The following is a 17,570-nucleotide window of genomic DNA, read 5'->3' on the forward strand; positions in this document are numbered from 1 at the left end:
TCGCCTGCCTTTGACTTGGTTCGACATACTATCCGTCCCATCTATTTGAAGTGGAGAGATGGCATCTTAGTAGAAGTCAATATACACTGTACTAGAATTATGCTGTACTAAAATAATTAGCATGTACTGTATTGATTCTTACTCCAACCATATTCAAGTTTTGCTCAAATTATAGGTTACATATGTATATATGTATGTGTGTGTGTATATATATATATATATATATATATATATATATATATATATATATATATATATATATATATATATATATATATATATATATATATATATATATATATATATATATATATATATATATATATACATATATATGGATAGTTATATAGATACAAATGTTTTTTTAATCCTTATATGACAAAAAAAGACATAAATACTCCTTAGAATTTGGCAAAAAAAATACATGTTACATAATATTATCATGATAAACTTTTTTTCCAAACTCAAGATCATTCAATGGCTCTTCCCGTCCAATTCGTCTAGGACGGCTAACGCCGTCAATGGCAACCCATTTTAATGATGTTGTGACTGGCTGTGATGTTTACCCAGCAAATCCTCCTCGCAATCTTCACTTAACCCCCATTTAGGCGTTTTAACTTGTTGGTCTTGATTAAGTGGCTGAGTAGAAACAGTTGTACGACCCCTTTGCCATCTTTTCACTTTTTCCGACTTTTCTCTTACGTAAAAATCTGTTGCGTAAACCCCATAATCCTCTGTTTTGGAGCACTCGCTCCCATCACAGCTGAGGGGTCGTTCCAGGTCTCAGTGGATGATGGAGATGATTTGGAATGAATTAGGGAGGATTTTTTAGGGGGTATTTTGAGTTTAATCTTTGTTTTTAGCCTTGGTGGGTTTTATTTTTACATAAAAAAAGTAAACAAGAAAAGAAACAATAGTAAAACATTCAAATTTCTGTATAATGGGTTGAAAGTAGGTATTCTCTCTTTTTTCTTTTAAATTGAAAAAAACTCCAAAGAAAAACCAAAAGACACATACACATTCTATTTTGAATAATTGCTTTATTTTTTTCTTAGTTAAAATAAACTTCAATTAAAAAGGGAAACCCAGTAAATTCAGGGGAACAATACAGATGACACAAAATGGGAACTTTTTAACAGTCCAATAAAACAAGGTTTAGGTAAGGGAAATATATTAGTCTGATTAATTTAATCATTTTATTATTTTAGTGATCATTCTTGAAATCTACTGTTAAGATTCCCTTATTATTTCATCTTGAATACTGTGATTTTATCCTTACGTCCACAAGACGGCAGTCTTCTCAAAACAACCAAAATAACGCATAGAAGAAGAACACTTCCGTATTCCTGTCCCCTCCCATTCGTTCCTCCGCTTCTCCGCCATCACGGAAAACCGAACAAAAACCCCCCAATGTCGATCAAAATGGGGAGAAGGCGAAGAGCGGAAAAAAGCCACTAATGTCACTGACAGCGCCCCGTTGAGCATGGAACGCACTCGGCTGGATTTATGAGCCACAATGCGGACTTCCCATTCGGCTTGTAATTGCTAACTAGCGCCGCTAATCAGCCCGGAATTGTGTAGTGAGTGGCCGCTCGCTCGGTCCGCTTGACAGGCACCCGCTTTTTCTACATGCCGACTGCCCAATTCCGTCTAAACTTCGCAATGGCGAGGAGATTGAGTCAAGGCCTTGAAGGAAAAAATGCATTTTGCTCGCACTGAGTAAACGGCCGCTGCAGGAGAGCTGGCCGCTTGGGAGGGCAAAAAAAGGGGAGTGAGACCTACATTTTTCTTACCAGGCCAGTCAGCTAGCTTCGGCTAGCTCCAGTGGATCCATAACCACGGTGAGAACAGATTTGAGCTTTAATGCAAACTATTCGTGTCCAAAATGACATCTTGTTGTATTTGATAGCTGTATAAAAAGTCAAAATTCACATTGACATTGAGTTTTGTATGGTCTTTAAAAAGAAGCGTTATGAAATGATAACAACCGTTATACCCGTGAATAAATATTAATAAAACAACTCATTGGCTTCAACTGACCGTGATAATCTTGCTTTATTGCCATTGCAGCAAGATTATGGAATTCCAGACACCCACATTGAAAACATTTTGTGTTTCTCATTTCATTTTCTCAACTGCTTTATCCTCACTAGGGTCGTGGGGGGTGCTGGAGCCTATCCCAGCTGACTTTAGGCTAAAGGTGAGTGAGACACTGAATTGGTGGACAACCAATCACAGGGCACAAGGGGGTCCAATCAGCCTACCGTGCATGTCTTTGTAATGTGGGAGGAAACCGGAGTACCTGGAGAAAACCCACGCAGGCCCAAGGACAACATGCAAACTCTACACAGGTGGAACGACCTGGATTTGAACCCAGGTCCATCACTATAAGGGCCGACGCACTAACCACTCACCAGCGGGCCACCCATTTTTGTGTTTCTGTGAATGGTATTTAATGATGTAATGTATATTTTGAAGGCTGTCCCTGTTTTATTTTAGATGGTTTTGGATCAATTTTACAGAATATTTTTTTAAAGTTTTTTTTATTTATCTAGACAATGAGGAAGACTGATAATGTCCCAATATTTTCTGCGCAACAAAACAGCTTGTGCAATTGGTCATGCGCAACTCTAGCTTTCGCATTAAAACTGATAATAAATGCAACTAATAATTCTTCGTTTTGTCAAGCAGTGTTGAATATGTAATTATCTTTTGACTTCAAACTTTGATTTGCAGTTTGCTATTCACCTAATTAAATTGTCTTTTAATATTGGTGAGGATTGTCATTCACACAATTTAATCATTAATGTGTATAGAATGGACCAAGTTGAAGAATCCATTTAAGAGCTAAGTTGTGCATTTTATTACATTATTATGGTAGCTGTTCTGTTTACAGTCAAATAAATGTATTAGTTATGTTTACCAAGTTTTGCACAAAAACACTGGAGATTGCACATCTTGTGTTCTAAAATACAAATGACACTATTTTTTGAACCTAGCAACGCTAATATAAAATCAGAAGCAATTGTGTTAAATATACTAATACTAAATATACCCTGAATGTGTGGCTAGCCAATTACGTATTAACTACTAGTTAACAAAACACAGTTAAATTAATGTTTTTTAAAAGTCCTCAAAAGAATAGAAATTAGATAATATGAGAAAAGTAAAATGATATATTTTTTGAGGGCAAATCACCCCAGCCTGATTTATACATTACTATAATCTTTACATCTGTAGTGGTGTTGTGTTGAACTATTTTTTGCAGCGTCGACCACATTAATTTTGTGATAACGTACAACTTGAGTTGTCAATTGGAGTCCTTATTATGACCCCACCCATGTGGTCCAGGCGCTGGTCATGCCGTCGAGTGTCCGGGCCGGGAGCCTGAAGGACCCGGAGGTGGCCGAGCTCTTCTGCAGGGAGGACCCCGAGAAGCTCTTCACGGACCTCAGGGAAATAGGACATGGGAGCTTCGGCGCGGTCTACTTTGTGAGTCAAAAATGGCCTATAGCGGATGATGTGAGGAGCTAAAGTCTAAATTTTGTAATCATCTGGTCGCTCATTAGGCCCATGACATCCGTACCAATGAGGTGGTGGCCATCAAGAAGATGTCCTATAGTGGCAAGCAGTCCAATGAGGTAAGAGTGAGGCTCATAATTCCAGTGAGCTCCTTTATCTAAGAAGAGCTTGCCTTTTAGAAATGGCAGGATATCATCAAGGAAGTCAAGTTCCTCCAGAAACTGCGGCACCCCAACACGGTCGAGTACCACGGATGCTATCTGAGGGAGCACACGGCATGGGTGAGTGTGTCCTAGGGAAAAAAGTTATCTCATTGACTGTCATTTACGGTGGTGGACATTTTACTTTTGGTCCAAAAAGTTAACTTACTTGTCCCTATTGACGGCGCTAGAAGTCCAATCTGTTTTGACTGGATTTCGTGCCGTCAATGACACTGAAAGATGTGCCTATCCACGGCCATTGTCAGTGAATTGGACATCTATCGTTGTCAATACCAGACAATAAGATCATTTTGCTTTTTCCACTTGCAGGTAAACTGGTATTTTTTTTATTTTGAGGGACTTGTTCGTTTGTCGTTTCCTGCTGATTTTTTTTTTTAGGCACTTCTAGATTACTTCTTTTTTTGGGGCATTTCAAGGTTTTTCTATTAACTCATTGGCTGCTATTGAAGGCGCTTTCTTCCCATTCTTACGTGTCGCGTCTGTCTTTGCTAGCTGGTGATGGAGTACTGTTTGGGTTCCGCTTCGGACTTGTTGGAAGGTGAGAACTGAAATCTGTCATACTGAAGGTTACAAGTCATTACTGTGCTAAATATTTTAATAAAGTTGGATATTTCTGCTCGTAGTCCACAAAAAGCCCCTCCAAGAAGTGGAAATAGCTGCGATTACCCATGGTGCACTGCAGGGACTGGTCTATCTTCACTCTCACAACATGATCCACAGGTTTGCTTTCACACACTTAGGAGTACTTTTAGTATTTTAGTCCATTTAGGAGTATTACAATTAGTTTTTAGAGCATATTTTCGCCCATGTTTGAGTTTTCTGGAGATTTAAGAATATTCAGATTACTATTAGTGTATTTTATGTAGTTTTCAGATTAGTTGTAATAAGAATTTTTGTAGATTTTTTTTCAGTACATCGAGAGTACTCTGGATACTTTTAGTGAGAATTTTTGTAAATATAAGCGTATATATAGCATGTTTATAAAGTATTTAAGTACAACTAGGAATGATTATTTCACATCAGTATAATTGTATTCATTGGTAGCACTTGGGGACTCAAGTATTTTTGGAAGTATTACTTTGTGTAACTACCGTTCTATACTCCACTTGACAAGGAAAATGTGGTTGATCATAGAACAAATGAATGTTGTAATTCACTGCTCTGTCATTTTCTCTCAGGGACGTCAAAGCAGGCAACATCTTGTTGACGGAACCCGGCCAGGTCAAACTGGGCGACTTTGGTTCGGCCTCCATCATTGCGCCGGCCAACTCCTTTGTAGGGACACCTTACTGGTAGGGCGTCAGTCGGGCATTTTAGCCGACAAACACACAGTGACACACAATTATCGCCAAACGAGAAGTCAATGTTTTTGGTTTCTGGCGCAGGATGGCTCCCGAAGTGATCCTAGCCATGGACGAGGGCCAGTACGACGGAAAAGTGGATGTGTGGTCACTTGGCATTACCTGCATAGAGTTGGGTGAGGAGGCAAAACTACATTGGCCTTTCTCCTTTTTTTTTGCATGCCGTTGACTGCATTGGACGTCCAATCCATTTGTCAGTTAGGCTCATTCTGTTTTAATCAAAGTCCTGGTTTGTTTCCCCATCCAGCGGAAAGGAAGCCTCCTCTATTCAACATGAATGCAATGAGTGCCTTATACCACATCGCGCAGAATGAAAGCCCAGTTTTGCAGTCCAATCATTGGTAGGGGATCATTGAGCCCGACAAGCCAGTCCATCGGCGCCTTTGACTGACCCGTCTTGTCTTTCAGGTCGGATTATTTCCGGAATTTCGTGGATTCGTGCTTGCAAAAGATTGCCCAGGACAGACCTACCTCCGATGTGCTGCTCAAGGTGAATTTTAGACCTAGCTACAGTTTGTATACCTCATAACGGGGCTGTCAGTATTTTGCCCCGAGCCACCTTGTAGTTGTGCTTTTATTTATGTTGCAGTGTTATTTATGCCAACAAGGTTGACAGAATTACTCGACTAAAAATTCAATAGATTTTCTGATTATTAATTGACATTAGATTTTGTCCTTTATAAAAAAAAAAAAGATGAATTTTTTCCAATGAGTTTCATTTGAATTTTGCCATGATTTACTTTCACCCGAAATGGCTCCTGGGCTACTACCACTTTGAAACCTGTGTGTGCCTAATGGTACTCCTATTCTAACCTCAGTGGTTTTCTGCCCTTCCAGCACCATTTCTTATGCAGGGAGCGTCCAATGACCAGCGTGATGGATCTGATTGCGCGTACTAAGGACGCCGTCCGTGAGCTGGACAACCTTCAGTATAGAAAGATGAAGAAAATCCTTTTCCACGAAGCCCACAATGGCCCTGCGCCTGAAGGGGCTGACGAGGAGGAGGTAAAAAAAATCGCGGGGTAGTCAAGACGCCCTAATCGAGGGATTACTTACTGTACAGTTAAAACTGTTCATTTTTGGGGACCTTTCATGTTGCTGAACAATAAGAAATACATTTGTTTGGTCCATCCTGTCTTTGTATCAAGCTCTTTACCGTGTAATATGAACGTGAGACCACTTCCCTTCCATGCAAAAGGCTTTGTTGTCATCGGTTGCCTCTTCCTCGAAAGGAAGTTATGGAATTCAGAGAATGCTAATGTGCAGTGAAATGGATTCAGCTTAAAATCTATTAGCGACATTTTTAATGATTTTATTTAATCACATGTAGAAAGGCAATAGGTGTATGATGTCACCAGTTTTGGGTAGATAGGCCCACTGTGTCATTGAATTTTAAGATGACCGTGTTCATCTTTCTGCAACAGCAGTAGAGTAGCAAATTCAATGTGTTGACTTTTAGTCATTTGTCACTTCATGCATTTGTTGTGGATCTTTTTAGGACGTGGAGCAGTACATGCTGCGCACGGGCACAGTCAACAGCATGGAGAGCTCACACTCGCTGCCGTCCATGTCCATCAGCGCCAGCTCCCAAAGCAGCTCCGTCAACAGCCTGGCGGACGCTTCGGACGACAGTGGCGAGATGGCCATGATGCAGGAGGGCGAGCACACCGTCACCTCCAACAGCTCCGTCCTGCACAAGCCATTGGTCAGTTCTGGCCACACACATTATTCACAATCCCAGTTTTTAGTCAGAAGAATATTATTACCATACTAGAACTGAAATACGACAAACTTGGGTTTCTTTGATTCCTGTTGGTAAAACCTTGATGAGACTTAATATTGTAAATATAGGTGACAGTTTCAGATTTTTTCAGGTGTTACCTTGAGATTTTTGCAATGTAAAACAGTTGGTTTAGAAAATGTTGACGTCCGCGAGTCCTGCTCGTTAAAAATCTCTTTTTCTGTCGCCCTCTGTAGAGCCACGATAACATCTACGACGACCCGTACCAGCCGGAGGTGGACTTGCATCGGGAGGTCTCGTCCGCCAGCGGAGGGGGCGTCGGCAGTGGCGCTGGAGGTGGTGGTGGTGGAGGAGGAGGAGGAGGAGGGGGAGGGGGAAGACGCCGTCGTGGCCGTGACCACTTTGCCACCATTCGCACCGCCTCCCTCGTCACTCGTCAGATCCAGGAACACGAACAGGGGTCGGCCTTGAGAGAGCAGATGTCCGGGTAAGTGGCAACGTGACTTAGGCCAATCAAGAATGCCCGCCGACTTTATACTGACGCTCATGTGACGGACGCCCACAGGTACAAGCGTATGCGCCGGCAGCACCAGAAGCAGTTGATGGGTCTGGAAAACAAGTTGAAGGCAGAGATGGATGAGCACCAGCTGAGACTGGACAAAGAACTGGAGAATCAGAGAAACAGCTTCTCTATGGAAGGGGAAAAGTTGTGCAAGAAGCACTCTGCTATTATGGATAAAGAGGTGAGCTGGGAATCCAGGAAATACAATATTAGTCTGATTAGCATATTTCTAAGAGATCTTTTCCTTCTAAGACCAAGGCTGTCCTGACTGAGGAAAAGAAGTTCCAACAGCACATACTCGGCCAGCAAAAGAAGGAGTTGACCAGTCTACTAGAGTCGCAGAAACGACAGTACCGACAACGCAAGGAGCAACTCAAAGAGGTGCCGGTCCAATTCCTAGAGCAGTGGTCGGGAACCTTTTTGACAGAGAGAGGCATAGACAATTCATATTTTTAAAGGTTATTCCTTCAGAGCCAAACTCAGAATTTAATTTAACTTTAATTTAATTTTACCACTTTTGAAGAAAAAAGAGCCCCATGTGGCTTCCGAGCCATAGGCTCCCTACCCCTGTCCTATAGTCTTGTTACACGTTGACTTTTCTTATTTTTCCAAATATGGTCAACGGTTTAAGAGTCAAAATAGATGAATATGTGTGCATTTTCTTTGGTAATTTTACCACTTTTGAAGAAAAAAGAGCCCCATGTGGCTTCCGAGCCATAGGCTCCCTACCCCTGTCCTAGAGTCTTGTTACACGTTGACTTTTCTTATTTTTCCAAATATGGTCAACGGTTGAGCAGAATTTATGTTTGAAATTTCTAGGAACTGAATGAGAACCAGTCAACGCCAAAGCGGGAGAAGCAGGAGTGGTTGGTACACCAGAAGGAGTGTCTGCAGCAGCACCAAGCCGAGGAAGAGTCCGGCCTGCTGAGGAGGCAGAGGCAGTATTATGAGCTCCAGAGTCGCCAGTACAAGAGAAAAATGCTGCTAGCGCGTCACAACTTGGAGCAGGACCTGCTCCGAGAGGTACCCTCAAGTAGACTTGTATTTGATCTTTGGCAATACTTGGATAAGAACTGAATTTCAGTGGAAAACTGGAGATGGCCAACTTTCCTTTTTTCTTCTCTAGGAGCTAAATAAAAAGCAGACCCTGAAAGATCTGGAGTGCGCCATGCTACTACGCCATCACGAGTCCACGCAGGAGCTGGAGTTCCGTCAGTTGAACCTGGTGCAGCTTACCCGGGCCGAGCTGATCCGTACCCAGCACCAGACGGAGCTCACCAACCAGATGGAGTACAACAAGCGGCGTGAACAGGAGCTGCGGCAGAAGCACGCCGTGGAGGTCCGACAGCAGCCCAAGAGCCTCAAAGTGAGTGACGGTCAGACTGCAGACGACGACTTGACACAGTTAGAAAAGCTAGAAATGAGCGACGATGACGACCAAAGTGAGAACAGACGGGACAGCGGGGAGAACCTAAGGGACGACAGTTTTGTGTCTGTGGGGTCAGAACGGTTAGATGATACCAAAGAAAAGTTAGATGAAAGCAAAGAGATAGATGGAAGTGAAGGGCGAGAAGAGATTGGTGAGGTAGAAGGAGTTAGCTGGGAAACGGGTGTAGAAGGCCTTGACCAGAGCGCGGGATATTTCAGAGTAGATGACCCGAGAAAGGATGGTGAAAACAGCGAAGTGGGTGTAGAATTTACAGGGGAGGATGAAGAAGTAATGAGCAATTATGTAGACGAAGAAAGTGACATGAGGTTAAAGAGGAGAGAGTCGGATGGGCAAGAGGCTTGGGAACAGGTGCGGGAGGTCCACGGGCTGCTTTGGGAAGACGAAGACGAGCATGAAGGACGAGGCGTGGCCGACGGCTGCCCTTGCGAGATGGCTTCCTTGGACGAGAGACGCGTCCGAGAGCAGGGGCGGGACGACCTGTCCGACTTTTACTTCCCCGACCTTCCCGATGAGCTGGAGGCCGTCCCTCCTGTCACTCCGCCCCCTCAAACCTGGCTTTTCTCTCACTTGGCCAGCCTCCTGCTGTCGCTTTGGGCCGCCGCCCGTCCGTCTAACTTGACGCTGCTTCTCCTGTGCGTCCTCCTTTTGTCTCTGCGCCGCTCCCCGGCCGTCCCCTCGCTGGGTTCGCTTCTCCTTTCCGCCGAGCTGGCCCTCCTGGCTCATTTCTTCTCCTACCTCCTCCTGCGCTCTGTTTTCTCGCTCTGTTTCTCCTCCTACCTTTCACTGGGCCCATGGGCCAGCGGGCTGGCGGCTTTGGGGCTCTCACTCAGCTTGGGGATGTATTACGTCCCCGTCATTCTCGTGTCGGCGTCCTTCCTCAGCTCGCCCTCGCTCTTCCTCTCGCTCTACCTGGTGGTGGTCTTGGCGGTGCGGCCGGCACGCCGCTTCCTCCAGTGCGCCCCGCGTAAGATCAACCGGCTATTCATGCGTGTCCTCTTCCGCCTGCCGCGGCCGCTCTTTGTGGCGTGCCAGACGCTTCTGGGGGGCGTGGCCGAACGCAGCCTCTACGAGATGTTTCCAAAAGCGGGCCGCAACTGGGGGTCGCGCCGCTCCAAAATCCCAGTCCCTCTTAGTACCCTTCCCTTAAACCAGCGAGCCCGTAGAGGGCGCCGCTCCATTCTGGCGTTAGCCGTCTCGTGGGGTAAGCAGTTCGCCCGCCGCCCCTTGTGGGCACTCGCCGACTTGGCTAACTCTCTGGCGCTAAAGTTGGCCGGAACATTGGTCGGACAACTTCCGGTCGGCGCCCATATTTGGTTGAGGCGAGTGGGGGTCTTGAAGAAGATGCCGCCATGTCGGCTGCCAAGGCTTTTGCCACGTGAAGTGAGGGAAGCTAGATTGAGGGAACGAATGAGGTGGGAAAGGGAGAGGCGGCGGAAGGAGGAGAGGGAAAGGATTCTCCGCGATGATACGCGATGGGAGTGCGCGCTCAGGCGAACGTCGTCGGGGCGCTTCGTTAGGGGGAAGGTTCGCCCCTGGAGATGAAAGCGCCATATCATCTTAAGGGAATTACTAGTGTAAATGAAAAAACAAAAAACATAGTCCATGACAAACTGCTCTGACTCTTTAAGACTGAAAATAAAAGAAAAAGCTCCCTGATTGGCTACGGAACCTTTGGGCCCAATCACATTTACCGTACCAAAATCCCAACCAAATATTTCATCATTTTGCTTTTTGTAAAAGTTCCTCACATTTCTTCATTTTTTAAGACAATTGTTTAGTTTTTTTAATTCACCACATCTGTGCAATGACTTCATTTTCTTACATTAGTGTTTGTTCTTTACGCTTTGAACAAATTTGACGGTGTTACGCGACAAAAGATCCAACACTAGCTGCCTACCGCACTTAAAACATGCAATAAGCGTTAAATCTATCTTCTAGTTGAGTCCATTTCCAAATCTTATTGCTGTTTATGCAATATTTTTTATTATGTTTTACCATGTAAACATTTGAGATATTTTTCTCAATAGTCACGAAGCAATTGAGTGCCTTTTGAATAAGTATTTGCACAAATATTCTAAGTATATATGTAGAAATAGTTGTTTTTATTATATGAAGCCATATAGACAATCTTATGGAAAAGATAGCATCCAAAGACTGAACCAAATGTGAAATTGGATGAAATGAATTTCATTTCGTGGTATTTTTGCAGAGTTGTCAGGAACGGTTTAGGAAATCGGACCAAAAAAAAAGTGAACCTATGCGAGTTTGTCTTCGTTTAAAGAAAAAAATATGAATAGAATATGACTGTAGTTGAAATGAAGGTTTTAAAATACTGTTTTTTTGGCTGCGTCAGGGTTTTGACTTGGAAGAAATCCAAATGTCGCAAAGTGAGGACGTTAAAAAAAAAAAAAAAACAAGCAAAACTAACTCAGGGCAATCAGTTCGAGATCTGTGTTTTTTTCCTCCATATTTAATTTGACTTAATTTATTTGCCATTATTTTAATTTTGTGTTTTAAGTTTGTATTTGTCTGATTTGGATTCCTCCATGTGATTGCTTGTATTGTGTTGTTGACGCATCACTTCTTATTTTATTATTTTTTACTTTTTTTAGCAGTATTTCTTTCAAGAGCACTACAGCTTTTTAAAAAATATATATTTTGGTCACCAGCATAGAAACCAAAAGCTGTCATTTTCTGTTCACCCAAATAAATTCCTCTGTGTTGAACTCATTGTCCTGTTTGTTTGGTTTTTAATTTTTTTTATGATTTTCGTCTCCTTTGTTGTTTGTTTTCCCTAATTCCGACATTTTGTTGTTCTCCCTTTTTTGTTTTTTGGTGTGACACCATTCATTTAACTAGAAGAAACCGAACTAAGCAGGCAAACTCAAATCATTGCCATATTTCTGACCTTTTAGGACCTTTCTACTAAAATCAACAATACCATACAAATTTGATTTAATATGTTCATTTTTTTAATCAAATTATTTTCTAATTTCTGTAACCTTTGACTTCATTATCCCAAAATGTAATTAATTGGCACTATTTGACATCTAATCCGACTCAAACCCAAATTCAGCATCTTGTTATATTTGGGACTACTTTGACCTTTTGACCTTTTGACCCTTTTACATATCATCCTTTCTGCAAATTGGAACCAAATGCAATACTATTCTATTGCAAAATCTATTTTCGGATCTCATTACTTGAAAATTGGACTCATTGGCTGCCATTATTACACCACATGTCCAATCTATTTGAACGAGGAGGCCTGGCAGTAGAATTTGCATCCATGCCACCCTTCCAAGTTCAAATGGATTGGGCCTCTACTCATTTGAATTCACATCAGGAAATTGACAATACATATAATCCCTTTAATCATTCATGAGTTATTTTAACAAATTCAACTTGACCCATTTTATTTATTTGTTTTTATACCATCCTATCAGGAAGGTATTAAAATTAAAACTACATATTTGAAACACCATGTGTTAAAACTAAGATTTTTTTTAATGAATTGTTGACTTAATTTAGCCCTCCAAAATATTTATTTTCTTTATTAGGTCAATCATTTGGGGAAAACATACTTAAATGTTTTTATCCGTAATGTATATGTGAAGGTATTATCTTGCAATCCGAGTGGTCTCCCGACTTTGCGGACCGCCCTTCTTGCCTGTGTCCCCCTTTAGTCCAAAGAGCTGCAGATCAAGCGTCAATTCCAGGACACGTGCAAGATCCAAACCCGTCAGTACAAGGCCCTGCGGAACCACCTGCTGGAGAACACGCCCAAGTCGGACCACAAGGCCGTCCTCAAGCGCCTGAAAGACGAGCAGACCCGCAAACTGGCCATCCTGGCCGAGCAGTACGACCACTCCATCAATGACATGCTGTCCACGCAAGCCGTGAGTAAAACCGGACCCATCTCTAACTGGGACACTTTTTTTCCTAAGACGTTGTCTCTCTTTTTCGCATTTGTCCACAGTTGCGATTGGACGAGACGCAGGAAGCCGAGTACAAGGTGTTACGCATGCAACTGCAACAGGAACTGGAGCTACTCAACGCTTACCAGAGCAAGATCAAGATCCACACGGACACGCAGCACGACAGGGAGGTCAAGGACCTGGAGCAGAGGGTCTCCATTCGCCGCGCCCTTCTGGAGCAAAGGGTCAGTCTCACTTTATAACCAGGGGCCATGAATGGGATTTCTTGTCACAGATTCAATCTCATTTCTTCCCAATCAAAGACGCTTTATGCAAACTATCTCATTTAGAGGTATTCCAAACAAATGAATGGGGCAGCACGGTGAACTAGTGGTTTGGCATGTCGGCTTGACGGCTCTCAGACCGAGGGTTCAATCCCAGGTTTGGACCCTTTTTTGTGTGGAGAATGAGGGCAAACCATCTCATTTAGAGGTATTCAAAATAAATCATTGGGGTGGCACGGTGGTGAGTGGTTTAGCATGTCGGCTTGACGGTTCTCAGACCGAGGGTTCAATCCCAGGTTTGGACCCTTTTTTGTGTGGAGAATGAGGGCAAACCATCTCATTTAGAGGTATTCAAAATAAATCATTGGGGTGGCACGGTGGATGAGTGGTTTAGCATGTTGGCTTGACGGCTCTCAGACCGAGGGTTCAATCCCAGGTTTGGACCCTTTTTTTGTGTGGAGAATGAGGGCAAACCATCTCATTTAGAGGTATTCAAAATAAATTATTGGGGTGGCACGGTGGTTGAGTGCTTTAGCATGTTGGCTTGACGGTTCTCAGACCGTGGGTTCAATCCCAAGTTTGGACCCTTTTTTGTGTGGAGAATGAGGGCAAACCATCTCATTTAGAGGTATTCAAAATAAATCATTGGGGTGGCATGGTGGTTGAGTGGTTTAGCAGGTTGGCTTGATGGTTCTCAGACCGTGGGTTCAATCCCAGGGACCTTTTTTGTGTGGAGTTTGCCATAACCCTTTTGAGGATAAGCAACACATAAAATGAATGAAAATGAAATGCCCCGAATTAACATTTGTCAAATATACTCCCGCAGATCGAAGAGGAGATGCTGTCCCTCCAGAACGAGCGCTCGGAACGCATCCGCACTCTCTTGGAGCGCCAGGCCAGCGAGATCGAGTCCTTCGACTCGGAGAGTTTGCGCCTGGGCTTCAGCGGCATGGCGCTGTCGGGCCACCCGGGCGACGGCTACTCCAAGCAGGGTTACCCCAACGCCCCTCCTCCGGCCCCACGCTCCGCCAGCCACTGGAGTCACGGGGCGCACCCGCAGAGCGCCGCCTTACCGCAACCTTCTCGGCGGAGCCACAGCAGCAGCGGCGGCGGGGAAAGAGGGGACCGGCGCGGCGACTCCTCGTCCTCCCACATGGCGCTTGGCCGTGACGGGGGCCGCGAGGGCCACCATTCGTCCTCTCCGTCCTCCTCGTCTTCCTCCCAGCACCAACGCCATCACCTCCCCCAGCACTACCACCACCAGAGCACGCCGCAGTTGTACCGCGAACGGGAACGCGATCGCGACCGGGAACGAGAACGAGAGAAGGAGAGGGAATGGCCCGGAATGCGAGGAGCAGGCGGAGATCTGGTCCACCCTCTGCCCTTGCCCTTCTCGCATCACCTGCCTTCTCGCTCCTCGTCCCAGTCCCTGGCCATGCTACCTCCGCCGCCGCCGGCCCCCCCGTCCGTCTCGGGCCCTTCGTCGTCCTCCTCTTCCTCCTCGTCCTCGCAGGGCGGAGTCTACGGGGGCATTCGTGCCGCTCCCAGCCTGATGGCTCTGAGGAACAGCCCCCAGCCTCTCAGGAGGACGGCGTCCGGCGGGGGGCCCGGAGCAGCCGCCGGTCCCGATGGAGTCCTGAGCCGGAGCACCTCCGTCACCTCCCACATCTCTAACGGCTCGCACCTCTCCTACTCTTAAAGTTGCTGCTTCTCACATTTTTTGGGGGGTCCACAACTGTGGGTTTAGGAAAGCATTACTTGAGCAGATGGGGGGGGGGGGGGGGGGATGGGAAAAGAGTATACAAATTTACAACTTTAAAACTTGAACAAGAGAGTCCAAGGACAGACCCTTGAGGGATTCCATTAGTCCAATACAATCTTTGACTTTTTTCATGTCGAACCCAACTTCACTTACTACTAAATATAAGCCTAGATTCAGTCATTTTTTTGTTACAAATATGGCTAATATGCGAGAAAATAAGGTAGTTGATGAAATTAAAGTCTCAAAGACATTCGCATTGAAATATTTAAAAAAAAATTACCACATTTATTGACTAAGTGAATGAAAGTGTCACTAAAAAACTAGTGTTGTACCAATGCTAGTACCGACCCATTATGACACTAAAATTGGCAAGTACTAACGAATAACTGGCATGGGACTTTAGTTATCGAAATGACAAAGTAAATGGTAGTAACCTGACCCAATTGAAAATATTTTGTATGTTTTTTTTTCAAACAGCATCGTATCGGTACAATATCGAGTTCGTGTATAGGAATCGTATTGGGTGTGAAAATGGTATCGGAATAATACTTCGGAAAAATTGAGACTGCAATTATTGATATTGGTTTCATGTATTTTTCACTTCTGATTTGATAAAAAAAAACAAAACTATGCTAACTTATTCACTGGGATGTGTTGAGTTAGCATTGGTCATTAGCTCGTTACTTGAAAAAATATTGTTGAGGTGGTACTTTGATGTAAAAATCTAGAAAAAACTGTACCAAACGACGTAGATTTTAATTTTTCTTTTGCATTTTCCAAGGGAAAATAGTGGACCCCAAACAGACCCTAATTTGAGGGTATTTTTCGGTGGCCCTTTTTAGGTCATGAGGTGCAGCCTGCCCTTTATCCACTCAGGCTGGCAGAGAGGAGAGGAATGTAAACACCACATGAAAAACAACTAGTCTTTCGTGATTCGTTTTTATACTTTCTAGAAAACTTTTTCAATTTTCTTCCTATTCAACGGCTGAGTCTTCTTCTATGATGTTCTAAACTGGAATGGAGAAACTAAGAGGACCACCAGGAGAGAGAGAAAAAAAACAAAAACAAAAAAACACTGGGATATTGTTTCTGTACTCACTGTATTTGTATGTCATGTCCAGATATATAAAAGCACTGCTGATGAATTCGTTGGCTGACTTTGACGGCGGTAAACGTCAGATTCCATTTGACTGAGGGTGAAACTTTCTGAGGGGTGAGTTTATTCATTGATTCTTACTCAATCGGAAGTTTGTCGCCGCCAAAGCTGCCAAACGAGTTTAAAAAAAACAAAAATAGTTAATGTTTTTTCTTTTGTATTGAGTTTAGGAAGAAAAAAAAATAATGAAACGTCACCAATGCCTTTTAAGGATTTCTTAAAGGGACGTCACGTGATCAAAATGTGTCATTAATGACCACAAGTGAATGTTTGTAAAGAGACTAAATGTATAAATGAGGAAAAATGATATGAATAATTCAGGCATATACATACATAAGTATCTTTAACGTGTTGTTGGTGTCTAAAGGCGTCACTTCAATGCATGAACTCAATGTGTAAATGACATTCGTAAAGCATCACCAAACATTTGGAAATGTAACGTAGCCGCCGTCTCACTCATTTTGGATCTTTATTGTACATATTTATGTGGAATATTATAAGCAAAAAGCGACGTTTTATAGAGTTACACAGATGCCGAACAGTAATTTTGATATACAAGTACTGTATTCAAATGAGTGTTGAATATTTTAGGGAAAACGACTGACTCCAAATGCATTTTTTTTTTTAGAGTTGTCAATAGGCAATCCTGATTGTAGCTGTCGTCGTTTGTTCTCACTATGTAAACAAACACAAAACAGAAAAAGAAAACAAAAAAAATACTGTCAGGTGTGCTTTGTGTTTGAGGTATTAAGGATTATTCATAAGGGGTTGTTGATTGTTGATGATTTTATGTATGTGTGTTGAACAGTGAAGTCACATTATGACGATGCCATTTTGAAAGACAATAACTAGAAGACAACACAAGAAATGTGGCATTTACGCATAGATTTTTTGGTACATTTCATTTCAGGTATCATACAGGAAGATCAGATTTGAAATTGAGCTTTTTTTTATCAATGTTTGGCAGTAGTATTGTCAAGAAATGTTTGTTAAATTGGACATTCACAAATCTCCTTTTTGGGTAAATTCTTATTATTTATTCATTAATTGTGTTTAATTGAGGACAAATCGTGTTTTGAGAAACTAGCCTAAGTTTGTTTTGTAAATGCAGCTTTGTTTGATTGGAACATTCAGAAAAAAGCATGCAGTTTTTGGGCAAATATCAGATTTGAGTTTGGTTTTTAGCTTTGATCAATCAATGGTGGTTTGTTAAGAACAGAATCTTTTTGAGAAATTTGACTTGTTTCATTCAATGTTTGTTTTTGAAGAAGTGTCACGCAAATTTCACTAAAAAAGTGACTTTCGACAAACAGTTCTGTTTTTTTTTTCAAGAATTGATTTTGTTTTGGAGAAATGTTAATTGACCTTTGAGTTATCGTAATGTGACAACTTTAAAGCATCCCAAATTTACCCTAAAAATTCAATGTTTTGTCAAAAACGGATAGCTCACTTTGGATAGCGTAAAATGCTAATGATGTCACATTTGTCTGAATGATACCTGAATTAAATAGAAAATGTATGTACGTACGTATACACCACTCCAAAAATGAAGGAATTTGGGGAATTTAACCAGGATGAGCCTAAAATTGTGGGA

General features: G+C 42.8%; 1 protein-coding gene across 2 annotated transcripts; it reads left to right on the forward strand.

The window, feature by feature from the left end:
• The first annotated feature begins 1,351 nt into the window (after nt 1-1,351).
• On the forward strand, nt 1,352-14,828 carry taok2b (TAO kinase 2b). 2 transcript variants are annotated; one of them, XM_077739449.1, is made up of 20 exons: nt 1,352-1,841; nt 3,352-3,492; nt 3,570-3,641; nt 3,702-3,803; nt 4,236-4,281; nt 4,367-4,463; nt 4,922-5,035; nt 5,129-5,220; nt 5,352-5,445; nt 5,513-5,594; nt 5,942-6,109; nt 6,603-6,809; nt 7,082-7,332; nt 7,411-7,588; nt 7,660-7,788; nt 8,227-8,430; nt 8,534-8,773; nt 12,544-12,756; nt 12,837-13,019; nt 13,885-14,828. In XM_077739449.1, the coding sequence occupies exons 2-20, from the start codon at nt 3,361-3,363 to the stop codon at nt 14,755-14,757; spliced, it is 3,477 nt and encodes a 1,158-aa protein (XP_077595575.1). In that variant the 5' UTR covers nt 1,352-1,841; nt 3,352-3,360; the 3' UTR covers nt 14,758-14,828. The 2 variants fall into 2 exon arrangements, with proteins under 2 accessions (XP_077595575.1, XP_077595574.1); XM_077739448.1 differs by lacking the exons at nt 1,352-1,841; nt 3,352-3,492; nt 3,570-3,641; ... (2 more) ...; nt 12,837-13,019; nt 13,885-14,828 and having other exon boundaries at nt 4,217-4,281; nt 8,534-11,583.
• Nucleotides 14,829-17,570: the final 2,742 nt, after the last annotated feature.

Source organism: Stigmatopora nigra, chromosome 18 (genome assembly GCF_051989575.1).
Source record: "Stigmatopora nigra isolate UIUO_SnigA chromosome 18, RoL_Snig_1.1, whole genome shotgun sequence".
Taxonomy (NCBI): Eukaryota; Metazoa; Chordata; class Actinopteri; order Syngnathiformes; family Syngnathidae; genus Stigmatopora; species Stigmatopora nigra.